Genomic DNA, 26,277 nt, shown 5'->3' on the forward strand with positions numbered 1-26,277 from the left:
AAATATGTAACACTGTTCTTGCCCACAAGTTGATTCTAGTCTAGTTTAGGACACAGGTAGAAAAGAGATAACATGTAATTTATACCAACTTTTTTTTTTTTAAGATTTTATTTATTTATTTGACAGAGGAGAGACACAGCGAGAGAGGGAACACAAGCAAGGGGAGTGGGAGAGGGAGAAGCAGGCTCCCCGCTGAGCAGGGAGCCCGATGTGGGGCTCAATCCCAGAACCCTGGGATCATGACCTGAGCCGAAGGCAGACGCTTAACGACTGAGCCACCCAGGCGCCCCTTTATACCAACTTTTTAAAAAGCTGTTTCTAAAAGATCCCTTAAACTCAGATATAAGACATCTGACCACATAATGAGAAGTAACCTTTAATATAAAGTGATTGATTCCAGTATTTCAGATAGAGTAGTTCATTTCATAACGCACCTTAAATTCTATGGAAATAGAACCTTAGTTGAGTCACCCTCTCAGAATGTTATGTTGGGCAGGAGTTTACAACTTTATGTTGTGGACAGCTCTGGCTGTGGTGGTCACTGACAGGAAGGGATGCTGGTTCAGAACAGGACTGTTACTATTGTCACTTTACAAATGAGCAAACTGAGGCATGAAGAGAGCTTAAGTAACTTGCCCAGGTTACACAGTACATTGATGAAGCTGGGATTTGAACCTTTACATATATGTGTGTGTGTACTTACAAATAGAAGAAAAACTTAACAGTGATTCCATCTTTTATAACAATAACACGAGTATAACTGTGTGTGTTCCAGGTACTATTTTAAGTTCTTTACCTTCCATTTTACTTATTGGTACAGTAGCTCTGAGACTGACACTAGTATTAAATATCCTTGTTTTACAGAAGGGTAATAAACGAGGCCCCAAATAACTTACTCTGGGTCATGCAGTTTCCAGTGGTGGGACCCAGGTTCCATCCTAAGCATGCTGATTGGAGGAGTCTCTGTGCCATGAGGTGAGACAATCATAATGCATTTCCCTCTTGTCTTTCCCCTTTCTTTCCCATAGTTAGAGTCCTAACAGGTATCATTTAGCACCTTAGTTTTTTTTTGTTTTGTTTTGCTTAACAAATGATAAATATTTCACTGTTGTCAACAGATTTCCTAACCATGACTACATAATAGGTCTTTGAGAGTAGGTTCAGCATTACTTACTTTTTTTTTTTTTTTTTAATTTGTTGTATATAGTCTCATTTCCTGGGGGGCACACTCCCAGATGAGAAGTTATCTTATCAAAGATGCAGGCATATTCATGCCTTTGATATGTCATGGGTCCCTACTCTAGTGTGGAGGGTGAGGAAAGGCTCCTGGGACGGCCAACAGATCCATGGCTTTGCTTCTTTTTTTTTTTTTAAAGATTTTATTTATTTATTTGAGAGAGAGGATGAGAGAGAGAGAGCACATGAGAGGGGGGAGGGTCAGAGGGAGAAGCAGACTCCCTGCCGAGCAGGGAGCACGATGTGGGACTCGATCCCGGGACTCCAGGATCATGACCCGAGCCGAAGGCAGTCGCTTAACCAACTGAGCCACCCAGGCGCCCCATGGCTTTGCTTCTAATACTCAGCTGAGACAAGCTACCCGGGGTTCCCTTGGAGGGAAAGTGGAGCAGGGCAGTTCCCTAGGGGGAGCTTCAAGTGTAGAGAGGATCAGTTGGAAAGCACTGGGGCTGAGGGAACGGCAAGTAGGAGGCAGGAAGGAAGGTCCAAGAGCAGCTAAACCGCCCCAAGCCAAGCATGGTACCTGGCACTGGTACCAGTGCCAGGGATGGGGAGGGCGGGGATTCAGCTCAACGGAAGACAGCAAAGATCATCAGAGTGCCAGTCGTCAGGGACAGAAGTCCAAACACTTCTGCCCACTCCTGCTTAGTATCAGTTGCCACGGAAAACAAAACAGTCATGCACTGAATGGAACAGCATTTGTACTCACAGAAGAGACAGCAAGATCAGCTCCAGGAGCGTGCATTGGTCCCCCATGGCTAGTGGATCCTCCCCAGCAGCCAATGGCCAGAGTGCCCCTCTAGTGTCTTAGCACAAGTCCCGTCCCCCCACCCCCCCATGGAGTCTGTAATACTGAAGGGGGGGGTATGCCCCAGGGCTATTTGACTTATGTGCTTAAGCAGAATACAGGAGTACATATTGAGTCTGGATCAGGGAAGGATATTCCCACACAAGGTGGTAAGACTGGAACAGGCCGTATGGGCTCTTTATAACGACTGTAAGAGGTGTTCTAGGCCTAAGTCCCATTCTTACACGAGCGAGCAGGGCTTAAAAGACTGTGAGCAGGAGCCTGCCTTTCCCAAGAGTGTCCACCGTAGACGACTTGCTCAATAAATCTTTGCTAAGGAACTTAAATCGACTAACTGGAGACCTACACGTGAAGGCAAAGTATCCACAGCCCCTACTGGTGAACATCGCTTCCCCTGGGCCCTACTAGCATGCTACTGCTTCTGCTTTTCCTAACTACAGCTGGGATGCCGGTTTCCTGCAGTGAATTTCGGGAACGAAGACGAGGAGTCTCTTGTTACCTCACACCGACCGTTTTGCAGTTCTCGCTTTAATAAGCAAGTTTGCAGAGTATTCTTCATGATTGTGTACACCTGATTAAGTACTGGAAATGAAACTTTTTATTTTTTTTATTATAATTTAATTATTTGACATAGACACAGCGAGAGAGGCAACACAAGCAGGGGGAGTGGGAGAGGGAGCCCGATGTGGGGCTTGATGTGGGGCTCGATCCCAGGACCCTGGCATCATGGCCTGAGCCGAGGCAGACACTTAACGACTGAGCCACCCAGGCGCCCCTGGAAATTCCATCTCCAGTCTCTGCCCACTTGAAGCATCAGGCAAAGGAAACAAGAATGTCTTAGATGGATGCCTTGAGATCAGTGACATTTGATCAGGGTCTGCTGCGAGAGTCCTCCTTTGAGTTTTTGTCAAGTGGGCAAACACTGAGAATGTATATTGAGCCATGTCTGAATTTTAGCATATCTTAAGACAAAAAAAGCTTTTTTCCCCCAACTCCATATGGGAAATGAAATTAACTGCTAGCAACTGCTAATTTGAACTTAAATGGACTCTCATATTTAAAAAAAAATTCTCGGGTATGTGGATAAACCCTATGAAAATTGGTTATATTAATTTGTTTAAACTAGTAAAAAAAAAAAAGGTACAAGTGAATATACTAAAAACCAGTGAACTGTACACTTTAAAGGGTGAATTTTTCGGCATGTGACATCACATCTCAAAAAAAAGGCAAGAAAAGAGAGGAAGAATAAAATATTAGCAAATACGTCCATAAAAGACTACCCCTCTTCTCCAGAAAAAAAAAAAAAAAAATTCCTGTGTATCAGGAATTCCTGGGTACATCCATCTCCGGAGCGCGCACCGTGCGCTACTCTCTATAGAGAGCATGAAGAGCCAGGTTTCCAGACCGTCCTATCTGGGCCAGCACAGATGAACCAGCGTGCCCAAGGCCTCAGCAGCTAGGCGGGCCCAGCAGAGCTTCCATCAGCACCCACGGCTCCCTGCCTCACAAGCCCCGATCCGAAGCCCTATGGTTCTCTGCCCTCCGCGAGCAGGGACGGGAGTGGTCCCACAAGCACCCACCGGAGCCCATCTCCTCCCGTCCCCGCCCGCGAAGTCCTCCCGCCGGCTCGGGCTCTTGGCCCCATCGCCCAGGAGGGAGCTCGGCACCGACCGTCCGCGAGTGTGCGGCGAGCCGGGGCCCGGACACCGAAAAGCCGAGCCGGGGGCCACGCCTGAGCGCGCTCGCCGGCCGGCCCATCTCCCGGCACTGCCGGGAAAGCGGCCCCGGGGCCGACACGACGCAGCGGCCGCGGGGCCGGCGCTGGGAGCGCGGGGTCCTGCGGGGGCGCGCGGGGTCCTGCGGGGCCCTGCGGCGGCCGCCCGCCTGCTGCCAGCGCGGTCGGCGGCCCCGAAACTCCCGGGACCTTCCGGGGCGGGCTGCGCGGGCGCCTGCAGGACCGCTTGGCCCGCGACTGGGGGCCGCCCGCACCACTCCCGGCTCCCGGCCGGCCCGGTGGACGCCTGCGGGCGGCGGGCAGGCAGCGCGCCGGGCAGCCCTCGGGCGGCGGCCATGGCGGCGGCGCTAGGGACGCGGGGGGCGCCGCGGCTCCTGTTGGCGACGCTGCGGGGCCGGGGCCCGAGCTTCTCGGCCATGGTGAGTGCCGGGGCTCGCGGGGCGGGAGGAGGGCGAGGCCCCGCGGCGCCTGCTGGGGGGCTGGGGGGAAGGACCCGGGACGGCGCCGAAGCGGGCCCGGCCTCCGGCCTCGGACCTTGGGGAGCCGCGTTCGGGCGCCGGGCACCTGCCCGACGCCTGGCCGGAGACAAGGGGCCCGCAGCACCATCGTTTTTTCCTGGCTTACGCATCCCGTCGTGTCTACGAGACTGCCCGCCGGAAAAAAAACCGAGGACGAGTTTTGTTTAAAGAAAGCACGAAAAGTAGCTGTAAAACTCTCTGATGCTAAGGGTCACCTGAAGTGACTAAAGGCGCTGTGCCGCTAGACCGCGCTCGCCGAGGGCAGGGACCGGCTCCCGCACGGCGCATCACCGGAAACCCGCTGGCTCAGCGCTGAGTTAACTCACTTGTTTTGCTGTGAATTATTCATAAATTATCTTTTTTGGGAGTGACAGATCTATACTTCTTCCCTCTTCCGCGGGGCGTTCCGTCGGTTTTCTGGCGTTAGAAATTAATATAGTGGGATAAATTAACTTGAGGGAAAGTTTTAACACGCAGCACCACCTAGTGGGGAAATGTTGCATTAAACTTCCCATTTCATCTTAAGTTGCTTGTTTTGAAAGTTTGGAAGTCTTTAGTAGACTACATTTAAAATAGGTCGGTGAGGGAGGAAGGTGAGCACGTGGCCATTAAGGTGAGAACACGAGTTGAGTGCTTACTGTCACCTAAGCGTGTCCCTAGGTGTACCTGTGCCCAAGGTGCTGATGTTTAAGTAATATTACGGGGTTCAGAGGAGTGAATAAACAGACGTGATTTGAGTGGCTGCCACGTGCCAGGCTCTATGCCGGTGCCTTCACATTCAAGATCTCTTTAACTTAACTCTTTCAAAAAAAGTCTCAGGGCGCCTGAGTGGCTCAGTCAGGTAAGTGTCTGCCTTCCGCTCAGGTGATGATCCCAGGGTCCTTGGGCTCCCTGCTCAGCAGGGAGTCTGCTTCTCCCTCTCCGAGCTCTCCCACTCCCCCTGCTTCTGCTCTCTTTCTCTCTCTCAAATAAATAAAATCTTAAAAAAAAAAGAAGTCTCGGGGCGCCTGGGTGGCTTAGTCATTAAGCATCTGCCTTCGGCTCAGGTCGTGATCCCAGGGTCCTGGGATCGAGTCCCACATCGGGCTCCCTGCTCAGCGGGGAGCCTGCTTCTCCCTCTCCCTCTGTTGCTCCCCCTGCTTGAGTCAAATAAATAAAATCTTAAAAATAACTAAATAAAGTCTTAATATATAAGGAGCCCTCCCCCAATTAAAGAGAAAGACTAATAAACAGAAAAATGAGAAAAAGCAGTTTACAAAAAAAGAAATACAGGGCGCCTGGGTGGCTCAGTTGGTTAAGCGACTGCCTTCAGCTCAGGTCATGATCCTGGAGTCCCGGGATCGAGTCCCGCATCGGGCTCCCTGCTCGGCGGGAGGCCTGCTTCTCCCTCTCCCACTCCCCCTGCTTGTGTTCCCTCTCTCGCTGTGTCTCTCTCTGTCAAATAAATAAATAAAATCTTAAAAAAAAAAAAAAAGTCTCCACAGGTAGATGTGGTGATACCCCCACCATAGACATGAGGGTACTGGTATTGAGAGAAGCTAAGTGATTTGTTCAGCATCTCCACAGCTGAAAGTAACCAAGTGAGGCCTTGGATCAAGTTCGTTCTTTCCAAATCCTATGCTTTCACCTGTCCCTGTCCCCATCTCCTGCAGAAAAAAAATTAAGCGCATTATAAAGGGTTCTGCAGGTGTGTCTCCAAGGGGACCATTTGTGTTAGGTAAGTGAAGTGGTTCTGTTTCACAGTCCTGGACACGGTCCCTGTTCTTGGGCAGACATCTGTGGTGAGCACACCATTGCCCTCACTGGGGACGTGCATGGCGGAGAATATGGAGGAGAACAGCTCAGCGGGCGTGTTCCACTCACTCCAGGTGACTGCTGCATTGCCCACAGCGTGGCTAAGAGTTTTCTTGGCAGCTACTCAGAGTGGACACAGATAATTTAATTTCTTTTCCATGCTTTTCTGAGTTGACTTAGCATATTTAAGTGGCTAATAAGAATTTTAGGGGGCACCCGGGTGGCTCAGTCGTTAAGCGTCTGCCTTCAGCTCGGGTCATGATCCCAGGGTCCTGGGATCGAGCCCCGCATTGGGCTCCCTGCTCCGCGGGAAGCCTGCTTCTCCCTCTCCCACTCCCCCTGCTTGTGTTCCCTCTCTCACTCTGTCTCTCTGTCAAATAAAGTCTTTAAAAAAAAAAAATTTAGATTATTTCTTATAGTGGGTCACTGTAAAAGTAATGAATAGATGTTTTGAGTCTTAATAGTTTAAGCGGTTTTGATAATAGGTCTTCAAATATTTTTAATTAAGAGGTGTTTTTTTTTTTTTTTTTTTTCATTTTTTTCTTGTGTTAGTTGTGGGGAAGGGTGGCTGACCTAGCAAGGAAGAGAAACAAGAAAACTGGTTCATAAGCAACCTTTTTTCCTCTTAGAATAAGTTGTTTTTTTGTTGCTTTTTTTTTTTTTTTAAGATTTTATTTAGAGACACCTGGGTGGCTCAGTTGGTTAAGCAGCTGCCCTCAGCTCAGGTCATGATCCCAGGGTCCTGGGATCGAGTCCCACGTCAGGCTCTCTGCTCAGCGGGAAGCTTGCTTCTCCTTCTGCCTGCCGCTCCCCCTGCTTGTGCGCTCTCTCTCTCTCTGACAAAGAAAATCTTTAAAAGAAAAAATTTTATTTATTTATTAGAGAGCATGCACGCACCAGCGGAGGTGCGGGGAGAGGCAGATGGAGAGGGAGAAGCAGACTCCCCACTGAGCAGGGAGCCCCACGTGGGGCTCGATCCCAGGACCCTGAGATCAAGACCTGAGCTGAAGGCAGATGCTTAACCCGCTGAGCCAGCCAGGCACCCCAGAATAAATTGTTTTAAAATAATTTTACTTACTCTGTCCTCTTACTTACATCAATGTCAGTGATAAAGGGTTTCAGGATTTCTGAAGTGGGAATGAGTTGTGGTTTCTTGGTGGAAGATCCAGCTCAGCTCCCAGTTGCCGTTTGATGAGGAGCCCTTATAATATGTTTTGTCTTTCTGGGTGACAGTCCCTCTCTCACCTGAGCCTTCAGTAGCCCTGCAAGTAGGTAAGGTCGGAGGTATTGGTTGGCGATACGGTCATTGGTAAGATGACCAGCGGTAATGGCTGATGGCTGTGTCTGTGATCAACCAGAGACAGAGCTGTGAAGTGTGAGGCAGCAGTAAGGCGTGTGAGACGCCGTGGTGTGGAAGCAGCTGCTTTTGTATGGAGCTAGCCTTATTTTTGCCTCTTTTTTGAGAACAGAGGAACCCCAAATGGTCACAGATTGTTGCCCTTTAGGTATTTTTCTGCATCTGTCCATAAGGTAAAGGGCTATGCGTTTGAGTTTAATGGAACGTCTACCTTTCAGATATTACATGTGTTCTTTCCGCAGGCAGCAGATGCTCACCATTTGACAGCAGAGGAGAGGAACCAAGTTATCCTTGACCTGAAAGCAGCAGGATGGTCGGAATTACATGAGAGAGACGCCCTCTACAAAGAGTTTTCCTTCAAAAATTTTAATCAGGTAATTATGACGTATTCTTGCTAGTGCCATGGTCTGTCTATGTCACCTTACGCTGCAGCTCTTTAATCCTGCTGGTTGTCTGGTCCCATGTGGACCCGTAAGAAGTCAGTGACCGCTGCTCTGTCCTTGTTGACAGATGCTCCCATCCAGCCGGGTGAGTCTCAGCTGTAGGGGAAGGGAGTGGATTTTGTCATTTGCAAAATCAGATTCTGAACCCCCTGGTTTGGTGTGGGTTAGGATATTTGATTTCCTTTCAAATTTTAAATAACATTAAAAGGGCGTATGAGTTTTTTATGTGTATCAGAAGAGGGCCTGAGTAAAAGCAGTTGAGAAACATACACCTGCTCAACTGATTTCCCCTACTTTTCTTGGACGCTTGTCAAGTTTTCTTTCTTCCCGTACATGTATTTCAGTCTTTAAATCAAGCCCCAAGCTTCAGCCTCTTCTCTGATTAGCTGGTTTTCCCCCAGCCCAAGAGCCTGCCCTTGTAGCTTTTCTTAAAAGCTCCCCTCCCTCCACCCCCGCCAAGACTCAGCCTTAACAAGGTAACTGGTCCATTAGGGCCCCGCCCTGTTTAGAGAGTCATCTCCCATGACTTACTCTTCAGCTCTTACCCCACTGCATTTATATAAGGTCGGTGCTTTTGACTATTTCATGTTTGTTCAGTGAGTTTGGTAATCCTCTGGACAGATTTATTGTTTTTATTTATATTAGGTGTCAGCATCTAGAAGGCAGAGACCATGTTTGCTTAAATAACTCTCTATTGTACCTAACACAGTTCTGGGTACAAACAGGCATTTGATAAAGGCAGACATTGATTACGGTGTTTGCTAGTTTCTGGAAGGGTGTGTGAGGACCAGATTTCCACCAAACAAACCTTCGACATGTTTTCCTAGTAAATGCCGTTGGCTCCACTGAGCTGCATGCCCTATTCTGTTCTCCATCCGTCTGGCTGCCAGCCTTCTGCTTTGAGTCTCCAGCTTCTGAGGAGACCTAGACGAAGCCGACTCCCTGTCCCTGCTGCCCCATGTGCTTGACAGCTCTTGTCAGGGGCTTAGCACTCCGTGGCTGGTGGCCTGGAATCCCATTGGTACAGTAAGCTCATGCATAAGCTCTAGGTAGCATTTTCCAGGCTTATTAAAATTCTTACATGTGTACAGCCTGACTTCTTTAAGCCTGGGCTAATTTATTGGGCTTGAACATGTGGCTTAAAGTACTTGAGTAGTGTTGCCTCAGGCCCTGCCCAAGAGTCAGTCATCCAGCCCACGCTAACCCTGTGCTTGGGGTGACTTTCAGAAGTGGGAGGGAAGGGAAGCTGTGCAGGGCATCCGTGATTAAATGTAATATTATGCATTGGGACATTTTATTAATTTGGCTTTTTTTTTTTTATTTCCTTCACTCAGCTTTTAGGAGAAAGAGGCAGATGACAAGAAAATCAGCCAATGTCAGGGAATGTATTCAGAGAAGCAGCCCTGAGATTATATCCTGGGGTCAGTTTTCCAGCTGGGTCTCTTAGGACTTCTGCATGTACAGTGGCCTGTAATTGCATCTGATGTTGTAACACCTGTCAGTGCCCACCCACCCAGCATCACCAGGAACACACCTGGATTTAGTGGAGCAGGTTGGGGCTGAATTGCTTGTTGCAGCGAGGGAGGCTGCACATCCCAGGGAACTGTGGGGCGTCTCAGGGAGGTGTTGGAAAGATGGTTTGGTCTGGTTTGGATGCTGTCAGAAAATGGGCAGGTCTGTGATTCAGTATTTTAATCAATCTTACCAGTAGGGAGGGTAGACTAAAGTGGGGCCAAAGCTGAAATTGGCAAAGAAGCAACACTCGCTCATTAGCTGGGAGAGGGGGATGTTCGGTACTTTGTGGTGTGGACAGTGTTCATGTTTTGTCTGTGTTCACATAACCTTGCAGCTTGGTCTTGTTTTTGTTTGAATCCATCCTGCTCACGGAGTGGACTTGTCTGCTGTTGATGTTCGTGTGTAACCCCAGGGCCTCGGTGTGCGTGCTCCCAGTTGTCAGAGTTACCTTTCTCTTTTGCACAACCAGTGTTTAGAGTCGTGACCCTCTCGCACTGATAGATCCTCACTAACCTTTTATTTAGGACAGAAAAGATCCTATTTTTTTTTTTTAATAAAGATTTTATTTATTTATTTGACAGAGAGACAGTAAGAGAGGGAACACAAGCAGGGGTAGTGGGAGAGGGAGAAGCAGTCTCCCCACAGAGCGGGGAGCCCGATGCGGGGCTCGATCCCAGGACTCTGGGATCATGACCTGAGCCGAAGGCAGACGCTTAACGACTGAGCCACCCAGGCGCCCCAAGATCCTGGTTTTTATTATAAAACAATAACAGGAAATGCTAGAATAGGATGTTGTAAATTAAGAAAAATTCTCATTGCAACTTCTTTCATCTGGCGTTTATTCTTTTCTAGTCTTTCTCCACAGATAGAGTTTATTCACAATGTAGCAATTCATGCAGTTACACTTTTAAAAATCAGCTTGACTTTTATTGTAAAAGTAGTATTTATTAACTCAACAAATATTTATTAAGCATCTTCACTGTGCTCGGCACAATTCTAAGCTCAGGTAGCTCCGTTCTAGTGGAGAAGACAGACAAGAAGCAAATGAGTAAATAATGTAACTTCAGGTAGAGATAAGTGTGACGCAGAAAAGTAGGATATTGGAATGGAGGCTGTTTAAGATGGGGTGGTCTCGCAGGCCCTCTTTAGGGACGGGACATCCGAGGCCTGAATCATGCAAAGGAGCTCAGCATGTGAAGACCCAAAGGAAGAGCATTCCTGAAGGAGAGAAAAGCAGGTACAGAATTCCTGAAGCAGGTATGATCTTGGTGTGACTGAGGAAGAGCCAGGAGGCCAGTGTTCTGGAGTGAGCAGGAAGGAGAGACTGATAGGAGATGGGGCTGAGGAGAGGGAGAGCCCAGAGCCCTGAGCCCTGGAGCCTGTGTCCATCTGGTGAGGAGTTTAGATTTTATTCTGGGTACAAAGCTGCGGGGCTTTCAAGAACAGACGTGCCATGATTTGGTTATGTTCTAGAAAGACTGTCCTGGCTGATGTGCTGTGACTAGACAGTAGGAGGGCCAGAGCAGAACCAGGCCCACTAGCTAGGACGCCGTTGTGGCAGGCTAGGTAAAAGATGATGGGGGATTATGGAGCTAGCAGCGGAGTGGAGAGAAATGTAGGATTCCTCATATATTTCGAAGAGAGAGCAAACAAGGCTTTCTGTTAGATTGGATATGGGGGAAACGGAGAGTCAAGGATGATCCCAAGGTTTTGGTTTGAGCTAGAGGGTCAAGGGTGGTACTGTTGGTGTCATTTCCTGAGTTAAGGAAGATGGGGCAGGGTAGGGAGTTGAGAATCCTGTTTCGGACGTGGCAGGTATGAGACACTTGTTAGTCACCCAGGTGGTGGTATCAGGTCAGCACTTGGGTATGTGAGGTCGGAGCTCAGGCTGGAGGTACTGGGTTGAGGATTGTCAGGGGGATAATTGTGAGAGTACAGGCCTGGTTGGCAAGAGGGCACAAGATGGAATGGGCAGGTCGGGGCGCAGGGCACCTGGTGTGTCCACTGTCTGAGGAAAGAAGGCAGAATGTATAAATGCAGATGAACGTTGGTTGCTACCCTGCTCTTGGGAAGTACAGGTAATTCTCTTTGATGATTTCTATTTTTTTAGTGAGGTTATCAATTGAGAATGAGCAGGAGTGGCAGGGAGGAATGTTGGAGATCTGGGAAGATTGGAAAAAGTGGAATAGTCTCTTGGAGGCCAAGACAATCCACTAATTAGGGGATTGTGGTCAGTTTCTGGGCAGTTTTCAGTGTCACTGGGGATTTTTTTTCTTTTTTTTAAGATTTTATTTTTTATTTATTTGACAGAGACACAGCGAGAGAGGGAACACAAGCAGGGGGAGTGGAAGAGGGAGAAGCAGGTTCCCAGCTAAGCACAGAGCCCGATGTGGGACTCGATCCCAGGACCCTGGGATCATGACCTGAGCCGAAGGCAGACGCTTAACTGACTGAGCTCCCTCCGGAATCTGGAGGGAGCCACTGTCTCCCTTAGCAGAGTTCAGCCCACGCTGGATGGTAGCGTATATTTTAAAAAGTCTCAGCTGAACATAGAGGTAAAAATTATATTCTTTTTTATCTTCTTAATAGGTTATGAACATTTTTCAGTTCTCTACATAGTCTTTTTACTTACAATAAATCTTCAGGAGGAAGGTCACACTTGTTGGGTGTTAACAGTTTTTAAATGGTTTGCTAATGTAGAGTGTGTGGAATGGTGTCACAAGTTCGCTTTAGAATTCATTTTTCTTATTACTATAGAAAATGAACCGTATCTTTTTTTTTTTTTTAAGATTTTATTTATTTATTTGACAGAGAGAGACACAGCGAGAGAGGGAACACAAGCAGGGGGAGTGGGAGAGGGAGAAGCAGGCTTCCCGCTGAGCAGGGAGCCCGATGCGGGGCTCGATCCCAGGACCCTGGGATCATGACCTGAGCCGAAGGCAGACGCTTAATGACTGAGACACCCGGGCGCCCCTGAACCGTACCTTTTAGAAACATTTTTACTGGGTGCTTGGGCGGCTCAGTGGATTAAGCGTCTGCCTTCGGCTCAGGTCATGATCTCAGGGTCCTGGGATTGACCACTGAGGCGGGCTCCCTGCTCAGTGGGGAGCCTGCTTATCCCTCTCCCACTACCCCTCCTCCTTCTCTCTCTCTCTCTTTTTTTTCCCAAAGTCTTTCTCAAATAAAATCTTAAAAAGGAAAAAAAAAAACATTTTTATGACCTTGGGTGAAAAACCTATTTCTCAAAGCTTTGGGTTATTCTAGGTTTTACTATAATAATAAGTAGCCAGCAGAATACATTGCAACTTCTTTTTTTTCTCAGTGGTTTTATTCCAGGATATGGTTAGTTCCAAATAGTCCACATTCATTTGATAGCTCAGATGGGTGCAAATATTTAGAGACTATAAGAGCAGAATTCCCAGGGAGTTCTAACGGTGTTGGTGGCTGCCAGGGCCAGAGGTTTCTGTGGCCGGGAGCCACTGAATCTCCCTGGGGGAGGACTGCGCTGAGCCACAGCGTGTTGAGGGTTGCAGGGCAGTGTGTCGGGCATGGCAAGCCTCCTTGAGCCGTCAGAGCATCGTGCTGCCAGGACTTGAAGTTGCAAGTATCTATGTTTAGAGCGCTTGGACTCACACAGGGTGGACTTGGCGTTTGTAAGGAATTTTGCTTTTCTTCTTTTCGTGTAGACTTAGGGAGGGAGAGGTCTTTCAGTGACAAACTGCTGCTTAAGTGTTTGGCAACTGCAGGGTGCCTGCGTCGAAAGAACAAGACGTCGGGTGGGAATGTCCCATAAAGGTAAATTTTGTTAGGTATTGACATTTGTGGAGTCAGGTGGGAAGCTTGCAAAATCTGATGCGGTTTGACGGTTTGGAAGGAGGTGCAGAAGGTGAAGCTTTGGAACCCAGGAAACAGCTATTCCAGATGCCAGCAGGTGGAGCCCTCCAGGGCAGGAGCCACAGCCCCCGGGGAGGGCTCCCCCATCCTCTCCCTTGGGGATGCTGGAGTCTCCCTTGTTCAGCGTGGAGAGAAGTGAGCCATCAGGAATGGGTTGGCAGCCACGGTGGGACACCACACCTGGTTTGGTATCTTTGGGGTGAATGAAGAATTCCAGGAGGAGGATACAGGGAGTTTCCAGCTGGTAATGGAGAACACTTCTGACTCAGGAGAAAGGGACGCAGCTTTGTGAGAAAGACCTGGGATTCCCTGCTTTCCCAGAGGAGCTCCTCTACCGTGTCTGGGCCGTCTCCGGCGGACCGGCCCTCAAGGCATTTGATTTTCTAAGGGTGAATCATACGAACTGGCCCACAGCCCGTTTTGACCTGCAAGAATGGCCCTTTGCGGCTGCATAGCGGATCACAGGTAGGGCTTGCCGGCCAGGCCCGAGGTTCGTTTGTCTGGCCTCTTGTTCCTCACGTCGGGGCTGCTGTAACTGCTGCCCTCTGAGCGGCCGGGGCCGTGAGGCTGCTGGTGCCGAGGAGCCCCGTCTCGTGCGTCCAGCCTCGGTAGCACCGTATGTGACCTCGGGGTTTGTGAAGTACTTCCCTGCCTGTGTCCCGGAGCTCCTGCTGTAGAGCTGTTGAAAGTTACTGTTGCTGACTTGCTTTATAAAAATGTTTTATTGAGGACTTTGATAATAGGCTTATGGTTAACATTTTGAAACACTTAGTGAAGTCAAAAGCTTGATGATACCAGAAGAAAGACAACTGTTAATGAACATCTTAACAGTCCTCAGTGGGACACGGCTCTCAACAGCTCTCGTTGTGAAAGAATTAATTCGGGTTTCGTTGTTCCTTGTTGTAAGCCAAAAGTCGGTGCACGTCAGAGTTATGAGTCAGTAATGCAATAATAGAAATGTCACATCTGAGCGCTCTTGAAAGTGGAAACGTACTCTGTTGAAGGTAGGGGAACACTCCCAGGAGGATGTTCCCAAGGCTGATTCATCGTGTAGCTTAGAGAGTGTCCTTTGCTGTTACCGTATGGGCTCCTGTCAGGTCAAGTGAAAACCTGTATGCTTATCAGACACGGTGGCTTTAGCCTCGCTTGTGCCCGCTGATGGGCTCTGTAGCCGCTGCTGACTCGAAACCTCAGAAGCGTCCTTTGCTGTCACTGGAATGGAGAGCAACACACCGGAGCAAACATTTGAGGGGCTGATTAAAATATCTGTGTGGTGGGGCGCCTGGGTGGCTCAGTCGTTAAGCGTCTGCCTTCAGCTCAGGTCGTGATCCCAGGGTCCTGGGATCGAGCCCCGCATCGGGCTCCCTGCTCCGCGGGAAGCCTGCTTCTCCCTCTCCCACTCCCCCTGCTTGTGTTCCCTCTCTCGCTGTGTCTCTCTCTGTCAAATAAATAATAAAATCTTTTAAAAAAAGTATTTGTGTGGTGTATTCATGCTGGTGTTCGCTTTGCAGTTTCTCCTGGGGCTCCAGGGAGCCGTGGGCAGATGATGCTCGTGCTGTCAGGCGGTGGCTGGGACAGCGGTGTTGGTGTCCTTCAGGGTAGGGAAACTAGAGACTAAAATGGTATCATTTGGCCTCTTGCTTCTGCTGTTTATCTCATGACATGGGTTTAGACCTGATGTGTATTTGTGAAAATACATGGAATGGACAGACAAGAGGAAATGTAAAACAGGTGTCAAAAATGCAAATACGACGCCATGGTGCAGTGTGAAAACGCTGTGGCCGTTACCCCGGCCTTTCATAAAAATGGACTTTTAACTGCATCGCTTTTTCTTAGTCGTATAGTAAATCTTCTGTTTACAGAACGTAGCCTGAGTATTTTGTGAAAGTCAAACAGCCAAGAAATATAATTTCCTCAGCAGTCTTTGTCTTGCCCTTTTACAGATGGCGTAAAATCAGGTGTGTAAAAAATAAAAAGCAGTTTGAGCTGACGTGAAAGGTATTTCAGATTTATGCATTGCAGATGATATTGGTATGATTAATGCATTCATTGCTTTTTTTATTGCTTTTCACAGATAATGTACATGATGCATGGAAAATGTTGTGGGTTTAAATCTTTGCCAGCTTTAGACTGTGAATATCAACAGATGTTATCATATAAGTACTATAGTTATTATAAAATAAAAAATTTTTCATGAAATGCATTGACATAAATTTCATTTATGTAAATTGCTTTCATTAGTACAAAACCTTAGCGTAGCCGTTAGGGTTTGTGAAGCACTTTAGATGAGATTAACTTGGTATAATGTGGTCAGAAATGGATTGCTTTAAATTTAACTGACAAGAAAATAACACTCAAAAGTTAGGAAATTACCGAGGCATTTGTTTTCCGCCTGCATCGCTGGGACCGCTTAAATAGGCTGAATATGAATTGATAACAATGGACTGCCGGCTCAGTAATTACAGAAAGTAATTTAAAGGAGACCTCAGATAATAACTTCAGTGTACTTTGGGCTTGCTCTTTTCTGTTCTGTTTTTCTTGAGCGTCCCAGCCCTTTGCTTCAATACAGCCATTGAAAACAGTGTGCAGGTTTGCAAAGCAAGAGTTTTGTCAGAGTTTTGGAGCATTAGGGCTGTGACATAGAAACTCATGTTCAGCTCTTTCTAAATACGGATCTTGGGTACGTGAAGGAGCGGCCTCAGCAGCTGGTCTTCTCTCCCTAGCAGCAAATAGAGTGGTGCACTACTGTTTCTGTGGTGGGGGTGGGGGGTGGGGGGGTGACCACGTGCCCTCTGCCCCCAGGAGGGATTCAGCCCCCCAGTGTGGACGGGTAGGGAAGGGGCTTCTTCCATGGCTTGGAGCTCTTTGTGTTCTGCTCTTTGCCCTATATCCTTGCAAACAAAACAGAATGGTACCTCGTCTCCCCCATTTTGCAGATAATTTACCATCATGTTGCCCTTCTGATCCAGGCTGGAATGGGCCATTTTAACTAATTCACTGCATTTCACAGAAGGACCCTGAACCAGACCGAGACCGTGGGATTGCTTGTGGTCACACTGGGTCATGTCACAGTGGGTGTCACACTCACATCTCCGATTCCTACAGCAACATGTTTAGATCCTACTGTGACACAGAAAGTTGTTTTTGTTTTTACGTTTATTTTTTTCTAGGAGATATCTTTTTTCCAAGGACTACCTGTTGGATTGCTTTCCACCTTAAATGGGTTTGACAACACTTCCCTGAGAAAGGCACTATTCACGAGCTAAAACAAACAAAGCTGTACTTGTTCAAGAGTAACCCGGGTATCACTGTTGAGCAATCAGAGTTCATTTAATTATATCGTTAAAATCAGTCCTATCAAAACAGCCAACGCCACTAATGAATCTGTTTGCTTCTGTGCTCTCAACCAGCAAGGCAGGATTGTGGCCTTCTACCATATCATTCATCAAACTGATTTCAAATGCCCTGTCCTCACCATTGCAGCCCTGGCTGTGGACACGTACCAGGCACCTGGAACAGATCCAGTCAGGGCTGGGCTCACACTGAGAGCCACAGAGCCTACCTCTGGAGGGATCAGTGAACGTAGCGAGGTCTTTGAGCTGGCCACCACTGAGGGACTAGCTCCACCCTGAGCGTGGAAGGAGGACAATGTAAAAAAAGTACATGATTCCATTTCTGCCCAGAAGACCTTCCAGTTTTTTTTTTTTTTTAATATTTTATTTTATTAATTTTTGAAAGATTTACTTATTTATTTTAGAGAGACAGAACACAGAGGGGAGGGTCAGAGGGAAAGGGAGAGAGAGTCTTAAGTAGACTCTGCACTCAGCGCAGACCCTGATGCGGGGCTCAGTCTCATGACGCTGAGATCACAACCTGAGCTGAAACCAAGAGTCAGACATTCAACCGACTGTGCTACCCAGGTGCCCCAGATTTTATTTTTAAGTAATCTCTATACCCAACGTGGGGATCGAACTCACAACCCTGAGATCAAGAGTCACATGCTTTACTGACTTGAGCCAGACAGTTTTGCTGGGGAGGTGGTACATCTCAATTGTACAAGATAGTTGATTTTTAAAATTTTCATGTTGATGAGGCATTAAAATGTGAAGTACTAATAAACTGAAGGTGTACTCTATCTAGCATGGCTGCCTGGAGAAGGGGGGTTTTGAGTTGGTTCTTAAATGTCTGACAGGTTGGTGTAGCCACCTTAGAAAACAGTATGGAGGATCCTCAAAAAATTAAAAATAAAACTACCATATGTTCCAATGACATATATATTGTGGGAATATATCCAAAGGAAATGAAAACAGTAATTCAAAAAGGTATCTGCACTCCTATATTCAAGCACCATTTTTTACAATAACTAAGACGTGGAAGCAACCTAAGTGTCGATTGATGAGTGAATAGGTATAGAAATTGTGGCCTATATTATATATAGGAAACCCTGAAGATTCTACCAAAAAACTACTAGAACTGATAAATGAACTTAGTAAGGTCATAGGATACAAAATCATTGTACATACAGAAATCTGTTGCATTTCTGTACACTATAATGAAGCAACAGAAAGATTAAGAAAACAATCCCATGTGCATTTACACCCAAAATAATAAAATACCTAGGAATAAACTTAGTCAAGGAGGTAAAAGACCTATATTCTATAAACTATAAAACACTGATGAAAGAAATTGAAGATGACACCAACAAATGGAAAGATATTCCATGCCCATGGGTCAGGAGAACAAGTATTGTTAAAATGTCCATACTACACAAAGCAATCTATAGATTTAATGCAATCCCTATCAAAAGACCAACAACATTAGGGGCACCTGGCTGGCTCAGTTGGCAGAGCATGTGACTCTTGATCTCAGGGTTGTGAGTTGAAGCCCTACATTGGGTGTAGAGCTTACTTAGAAAACAACAGGGCTCCTGGGTGGCTCAGTTGTTAAGCGTCTGCCTTCAGCTCAGGACGTGATCCCAGGGTCCTGGGATCGAGTCCCACGTTGGGCTCCTTGCTTGGTGGGAAGCCTGCTTCTCCCTCTCCCACTCCCCTTGCTTGTGTTCCCTCTCTCACTGTCTCTCTCTGTGCAAAATAAATAAAATCTTAAAAAAAAGGATATCTGCACCCTTATGTTTATTGCAGTATTATTTAAAATAGCCACGTTATGGAAGCACCCTGAGTTCCACTGATAGATGAACGGATAAAGAAGATGTAGTACAAATACATATTTAAAAAATATTGTTTTATTAAGGAAGGCACATACTGCATGGGGCACTGGGTGTTGACTACATCAAAAACTAATGATGTATGGTGACTAACATAACATAAAATTAAAAAATATATATATATACACACACACAATGGGATCTTATTCAGCCATAATCTTGCCATTTGCAACAACATGGATGGCGCTAGGGAGTATAACACTAAGCGAAATAAGTCAGTCGGAGAAAGACAAATATCATGATTTCACTCATATGTGGAATTTAAGAAACAAAACAAATGAACAAAGGAAAAAAAGAGAAAGACAAACTGAAAAACAGACTCAACTCTAGAGAACAAACAGATGGTTACCAGAGGGGTGGGGGATGGGTGAAATAGGTGAAGGGGATTAAGAGTACACTTACTGTGATGAACACTTGAGTGATGTATAGAAAATTTTTTAAAAATATTTTATTTCTTTATTTTAGAGAGGGAGAGAGAGAACATGCACACGAGCGGGGGGAGGGGTAGAGGGAGAGACTCTTGAGCAGACTCCTTGCCGAGTGTGGAGCCTGACGCAGGGCTCCATCTCATGACCCTGAGATCATGACCTGAGCTGAAACCAAGAGTCGGTCACTTAACCGACTGAGCCACCCAGGTGCCCCTAGAATTGTTGAATCACTGTATTGTAAATCTGAAGCTGACATAGCACCATATGTTTACTATACTGGAAATAAAAAACATAAAAAAAAGAAGATGTGGTACGTATGTGGTATATATTACAGTGCAATATTATTCAGTCATAAAAAATGAGGAAATCCTACCGCTTGAGGACTTTATGCTAAGTGAAATAAGTCAAAGAAAGACAAATACTGTATGAGCTCACTTACATGTGGAATCTGAAAAACAAAAGGACTTAAAAGAGATCAGACTTGTGGTTACCAGAGACGGTGGGGGAAGAGGGAATTGGAGAAAGGTGGTCAATAGGTAACAAAAGTCTGATAGGTTTTTTGAGTGAAAGAGCTAAGGAAGGACATAGGTCAAGAACGGGTTGGGGGGGGCGGGGCACATCTTACTTATTTGTAATGTGTTGGGGAAATGAGGGCCCTAAGTGTGGTTCAGTGAGATGGACTAAAGATTGGAAAGGTAGGTCCTTGTGGGGCTCTCTCTCCTGGGTTTAGCGTCTCAAGTTTAGAGTAGCTGAAAACAAACATCTTTCTTTCCTCCAACTTGCTTGTTTCTCTCAGCAGTACCACCATTCTCTTGAGCACCTAGACCTAAAACTGAAGAATTACCTTGGTTATCAGTTACTAAAACCTCAGTGTCTTTGCCCAAGACTGTGCTCTAGTCTGGGTTCACCTTGTCTCCCCCTTGAGTTCCTGTACAAGCTTTCTTACAGCCTTTCACCTCCCTGCATGCATTGGTCTCCGTGCTGCTTTGTTGTGACCAAGTTGGTCTCTGCTCAGAAAATCTCATTTCCTTCCTATTTTATCTTACAAGACATCGTCATCCCAGAGGTTTTCTTTTCTTTTTTTAAGATTTATTTATTTCAGAGAGAGACCGAGAGGGAGAGAGAGAGAGAGCTTGCCAGGGTGTGCATGGGCGGCGGGGCGGCGATGGGCAGAGGGAGAGAGAATCCGAAGCAGACTCCCTGCTGAGCGCAGAGCCTGACTCGGGGCTCGATCTCATGACCCTGAGATCATGACCTGAGCTGAAACCAAGAGTCAGATACTGACTGAGCCACCCAGGCGCCCCTTCTCAGAGGTTTTCAGAGCTGCCCACAGGCTGGCCCTTAACCTCTCATTAGTTCTCTGCCAGAGGCCTCTTTAGTCTGTTAGAGAGTAGAACTAAGAGGTCACTTAGTCATCACCCTCACTGAAGAAGTGGGGAAACTGAGGTTCAGATAGAGGGAGCACGAAACAGTGGCCATGCTGGAGCTGAAGCCAAGACTCCCAGCATCTTGGTTCATTTCTTTTCTATCTTTATTTAAGCCGTTCTTCACCTTCTTTGTTCCATCCCACCTATCTTTTGTCAATATGTCCACATCTCACCCACTTCCAGAAAGTTTTTCCTGACGCTTATGCACGCAGCACTAATAAGCTATTACTGTGCACTTATGCTAGGCACTATGCTAGACCCTGGGGGTGCAGTGATGAGCAAAGTAGATATTGTCCCCATTTTCTTTTTTTTTTTTTTTTTAAGATTTTATTTATTTATTTGACACAGAGAGAGACAGCTAGAGACGGAACACAAGCAGGGGGAGTGGGAGAGGGAGAAGCAGGCTCCCGGATGAGCAGGGAGCCCGATGCGGGGCTGGATCCCAGGACCCTGGGATCCTGACCTGAGCCGAAGGCAGATGCTTAACGACTGAGCCACCCAGGTGCCCCGATATTGTCCCCATTTTCATGGAGCTCACTAGATACAGGAACGGAGAGAGAGCATAAACAAAGCAATGACTATATAATTGCAAATTATGGTAACTGCCATGAAAGAAAATCCTAGTAGCTAATGCCTAATGAACACTTAAACCTTGGGCCTGGCACTATTTTGTAAGGATGTTATATGTATTTATTCACTTAATCTTCACAAAACCCTGTGAAGTAGAGACTATTTTCCTCATTTTACAGATTGGAAACTGAGGTTTAGATTAAGTGACTTGCCCAAAGCTCCACAGCTAGTAAGCAGTGGAGTTGGAATTTGACCTCAGGCAGTCCCCAACCATTTGCCGGAATGGATGCTGCCTCCCCAGTAGAAAAGAGTGTTATAAGAAAGAATAATGGTTAAGACCTAATTCAGTTTGAGGAGAGCCATCATGGAAGTTCTCTCTAAGGAACTGAGAAGCTGATGCACTTTCTTCCACTGCCCCCCCCCCCCGCCTTTGTCCCTTGAGGCATTTTATTTGCACATATGTATTACATTCCTGGGAAAAGAATCCCAGGATTTTCCCTCCTGTGTTTACTTCTTGATTCTCAGTGGTCCATGATGCCAGCTGAAGTTGTCAGTACAATGAAATCAAAAGGATGAAGGCAGGTTATTCAGCCTTTTTCTTTTCTTTATTTCCTTTTTTTTTTTTTTTTTAAAGCAGGCTCCACACCCAGCGTGGATCCTAGCCCTGGGCTTGAACTCAGGGCCCTGAGATCCAGACCTGAGCTGAGATCAAGAGTTAGAGGCTTAATTGACTGACTCACTCAGGAGCCCCTATTCAGCCATTTTTCTAGATCTTTGAGTTGCACATCGGATCTAGGGCTGATCACTCCTCACTGATTTGACCTGCCCCTGAAGTTCACAATTTTCTGATTGACGTGGTTATCCGTGACCTCAAATTCACAAACATAACTATGCTTCATCTTCACAGTCAGAAACGTGACAATGACTTTGGAGCATAGGCTAGTAAGAAAGTGGCGTTTGCCTCTCTTTTTGGCATTGCCGACACTCTTGAAAGCATCTGTGAGGACATGCACAGACACCATGACAGTGGCAAGCAAAGATGGTGGAAAGACGATTAGAGGGGAGAGTGCGAGGTATAATGGGAAACGGGAGGGCTGTCATGAGACTTTCAAAGGGGTGGAGGGGGAAGGATTAATAGCGGAAGTAGGTGGGGGAGGGTGAAGGACTGATGCCTTTTCTTAACAAGGCCAGTTAGAGGACTTAGAGGATGGAGTGGAAGGGGAAGAGGAGCAAAGGCCATAGAGGGAGAGCTGGAAGGAGCTCGTGCGTTCATCCGGGTGGACCCAGCAGGGGATTACGGACCCGGGCAGTGGCCGAGGGCAAGCACAGAGCTGGAGGGGGTGGAGCTGTGCTTTGGAGCAGGGACCAGGGGTGCCACACGTTACTTTTATAAAGGGAACACCTAAGATTCTCTGACTAAGGGGGAGTGGTGATGGGTGATGAGGAAGAAGAGAAGGGGGTGTTAAAAATGACTTCCAGAGGAACTGGGTGGTCAGAGTGGCATTTATTAAGCTGGGGAAGTAGGGGAGGGGAACATGATGGGGGTGCTGGCATGAAGATTTCTGGTCTGAACATCGTTAAGTGTGAGTTGCTGGGAGACATCCAAGTGTCAACTTCAAGAACATAGTTTTATGTCTGAGTTAGGGACTTAGAGTAGAGGTCTGGGTTGTGGGTAACTGGGGAGTCTTAGGTATGTGTGGAGAAAAGCCAAGGTAATAGAAGAGACCACTCAGGCAGAAAGTGTGATGTGAGGAGAGAAGAGAGCTCGGGATTCAGTCCAGTTAGGGGTTGGAAGGAAGAGCAGGAGCTAGCAGAAGACTGGAAAAGACTTAACAGTGAAATAGGAAGACCGGCCCGTGTCCTATCACAGAATCCTGAAGATGGTGTTTTAAAAGGGAGAGAGGAGTCAGTTCTGCCAAGAGTCCAAGTAATACCAAAGGATGACCACTGCTTTAGAACTGTGCATAATCATCAATGACCATGGCGAGGATGGCCTGGATGATATGGTGGTGGGGGCCATCCTGGACAGGACGTGGAGCTCATGTGCCTTACACAGACCTTTGTAGCCACAGACACTAGTCTGTTCTTCCATTTTGAATTTAGCCCCTGGGTTATCTTGTTTGTGGTGTCCTTTCAGCCTTTTTTTGATGTTGAATTGATGCCCATCAGAGCTAGAAGGGATGAGGCCACCAAGGCCTGGGGGTGAAGTGGTTTGCCCATATTAACAATGAACTGGTGGCAGAATTAGGATGTGACTAAATTCAGATTAGATCGTGCAACAGGGAGATGTAGCTACCCCCCTTTGTCTCTCCCCACCTAAGATACGAGCACTTTGAGGGCAGAGATTCCACTGTGCTCTCACAGTACTCAGCCCACTGTTACTGAGGTGTTTTGTTTGTGTATTTGTTTTAATTTAGATAGACCTACATGTATTTTGAATACACGAGGTCCCTTGATTGAGTTCACTATAGGTGATCCTAGCCAGTGCCCTTAGCCCCAGGGAGTTGTATTTTTCATCTCTTTGTCTCCTACAGGTTATCACCGAAAATCCTTTCTCACCAGGGACTTTTCCCCTCTCTCATTTCCTTACTCTTGGACACAGGTGATTCCTAATGGTGACTGGTGTTTTCGGCAGCTAAGTAGTTGTATACAGTGGGATGATCTGGAATGCCATGGTGCACTTCCCAGAAGAACAGCATTGATTGTGTCTTTGTTCAGCTTGCAGTTTTGAAGTATCGGAGAAGGAAATGGGCCACTTATAGATGGGCATGCCCACAAATGGGCATCTGTAGTAAATTGCCTCCAATAATGAGAGACTGAGGTTAGCGCTTGGAATTTTGGCTCCACAGCTTCAGCCACCCACAGCTTTTGTCTTTTGTGAATTTCGGTGTCCTGAGAGCCCATGGCAGATTCTTCCAAGCTTCCACAAAGTGTCATGCTGGGAGACTGCCATAGGCCTGTTTACTAATATTGATTAGGCACTCATTTCTGTTTCAAGACAATCCTTTTAATCCCAGATCCTTTTTTTTCTTTTTTCTTTCTCTGTGTCCACTGGTCTAGCACTCTTGGCTGACTTCTTAAAAAAATAATAACTTCCTGGTGCTCTAGGTAGAAAAATTTATAAATTTGTTGGGTACATTTTTCAGGAATTATTTTTACAAATTTTTATTAAATGAAAAATGCTGCTTTAAGGTCATTCTGTATATAGATAGTTTTTTTTTTTTTTTAAGATTTTATTTATTTACTTGAGAGAGAGAGAGAGCATGAGCAGGGAGAGGGGCAGAAAGAGAGGAAAAAGCAGACTCCCCACTGAGTGTGGAGGCGGGGCTCGAGGACCCTGAGATCATGACGGAACCACCCAGGCACCCCTCTATGTAGGTAACTCTTAATGTTTGGAGAGTCACAAAAATTTTTAAAGATTTTTTTTTTTTAAAGATTTTATTTATTTGCGAGAGAGAATGAGAGACAGAGAGCATGAGAGGGAGGAGGGTCAGAGGGAGAAGCAGACTCCCTGCTGAGCAGGGAGCCTGATGTGGGACTCGATCCCGGGACTCCAGGATCATGACCTGAGCCGAAGGCAGTCGCTTAACCAACTGAGCCACCCAGGTGCCCCACAAAAATTTTTATAAACTAAGGAGTGTTTGAGCATCTAGTAGGTGACAGTGGCTCTCTGTTAGGGACCTGGAAGATAATGTAGCTTGTTTCTTCCTTTCTTTTTTTCTTTTAATGTAGCTTGTTTCATTGAAGCTTCTTACAGGGTTAGGTGTTGTAACCCAGTTTGGTCCTGGTGGAAACAGGGAAGTTAAGGACACTGCTCAGAGGAAGGAGGCAGCTGTCTCCCTCCCTCAGGCCAGGCTTACTGCCCTAAGGCCAAAGTTCTGTCTAATGCGAATCTGTATTTTGAAGGCTTGTGGAATAATTCAGGATGTGGATTGCCTTTGTGTTTCGGAATGTCTTAGACCTTTGAATGACCAACTCTGCTGTTGAGTTCAAAGTTGAACCTGTTTCTTTGTTTAGGATAAAATGTCTATTTTGGAGGGCCTAAAGGAGGCTACATGTTCTTTGTATATTTTGAAGAAAAGAGAAGCCAGGTACTGTTTGGATTTTGGCCTATAAATTGCTCTTTGGTTCCCCATGCCCCCTGATAGCATTCATTTATAATACTTGATCATTCACTTATTGGCCCTAAGTTGACTACAGATTGGAAGTCAGCTTGTACCTGGAGAGGGAAGTCACTTCCAGATAGAAGGTCTGCAGAGAGCAGCTAATTAGCAAACTTTGCCTGGCAAATTAGAACTCTGTGTAGAGAGCATAAACTTGTCCTGCACTGAGAGACGCCAGCTTTCTGAGCCACTGACCATACAGCTGTGGATACAGATGTGTAGAAGAGAGGGCCATTGTAATTCTGAATGTCTTAAAGTGGGTTTCTGCTATGTAAGCTTGAGAACAAGTTGCTTCCATCTTCCTATTTATTTAAAACTGCAAGGTTTCACTTGAAGGGTTTAACATGTATGCATGACTTGTGTACCCCACAGACATCAGCCAGGCCTCTCTCTTCGGGGAACGATGGCTCCCTGTTACATTCGTGTGGTATGTTTAGCTTGTTAGTAAAATACAACATTTTTTTCTGATGGCGTAGTGTGTTTTATAATTTGGAAAGCAAAAAAAGTACAAAGAAGCAAAATGTACCTGTAATCCTTCTGCCTGCTTAAAAAGCAGTATGTGTTATTCTGTATTTTTTGAGTATATAGATATGTGTGTATGCATATATATTTGGGGTCATGTCATAGATGTATTTTGCTCACTTGCTTTTTTCCCTTCATGTATAGTGAACATTTTTCTTTGTCAGTAAAATATTTTATTTCATGAGTTTTAATGGTGGGATATTTATATAATATTCCATTGCACAGAAAGGCCATATTTAGTTCAACCAGTACCTTTCTGCAGTAACTAACCATCTCACAGATGAGGCTTTGTGAGCCTACCTTTCCTAAATGATCCATATTTCTGCTGCCAGTCGGTCACAAAAACATCAGGGAGTCATACCGGGTTCTTCTTGTTAAAGATACTCAGGGTCTCGATGCCCTTGCAGATCAGGCTTAGATCCAGTTACTTGTTAAAAAAAAAAAAAGAAAATAGAAATCATCACGTAGATTGAATTGATCTCCTGAAGCTAAAAAATCAAGCCCTTTCAAGTTACTTGAGAAGGTCAGAAGGAAAATGTTACGTTACAGGGCTTTGTAGCTACCATTCTCACAGCTTAGTGCAATGATGTAGGCAATATTTTCATAGAAATATTCCTCTTTTAGAGATTATTTTCAGATAAAG

General features: G+C 46.3%; 1 protein-coding gene across 1 annotated transcript in view; it reads left to right on the top strand.

Annotated features, from left to right (window-relative positions):
* Positions 1-4,084: 4,084 nt before the first annotated feature.
* Positions 4,085-26,277, top strand: part of PCBD2 (pterin-4 alpha-carbinolamine dehydratase 2) — a 49,435-nt gene continuing 27,242 nt past the window's right edge. Inside the window, exons 1-2 of the mRNA XM_035014168.1 lie at positions 4,085-4,198; positions 7,691-7,822. Of these exons, the coding sequence (XP_034870059.1) occupies positions 4,115-4,198; positions 7,691-7,822 (216 nt within the window). The 5' untranslated portion in view covers positions 4,085-4,114. The remainder of the gene's footprint in view (positions 4,199-7,690; positions 7,823-26,277) is intronic.

This window comes from Mirounga leonina, unplaced genomic scaffold (genome assembly GCF_011800145.1).
Source record: "Mirounga leonina isolate KUSES-001 unplaced genomic scaffold, KU_Mleo_1.0 Mir_168, whole genome shotgun sequence".
In the NCBI taxonomy this organism is placed as follows: Eukaryota; Metazoa; Chordata; class Mammalia; order Carnivora; family Phocidae; genus Mirounga; species Mirounga leonina.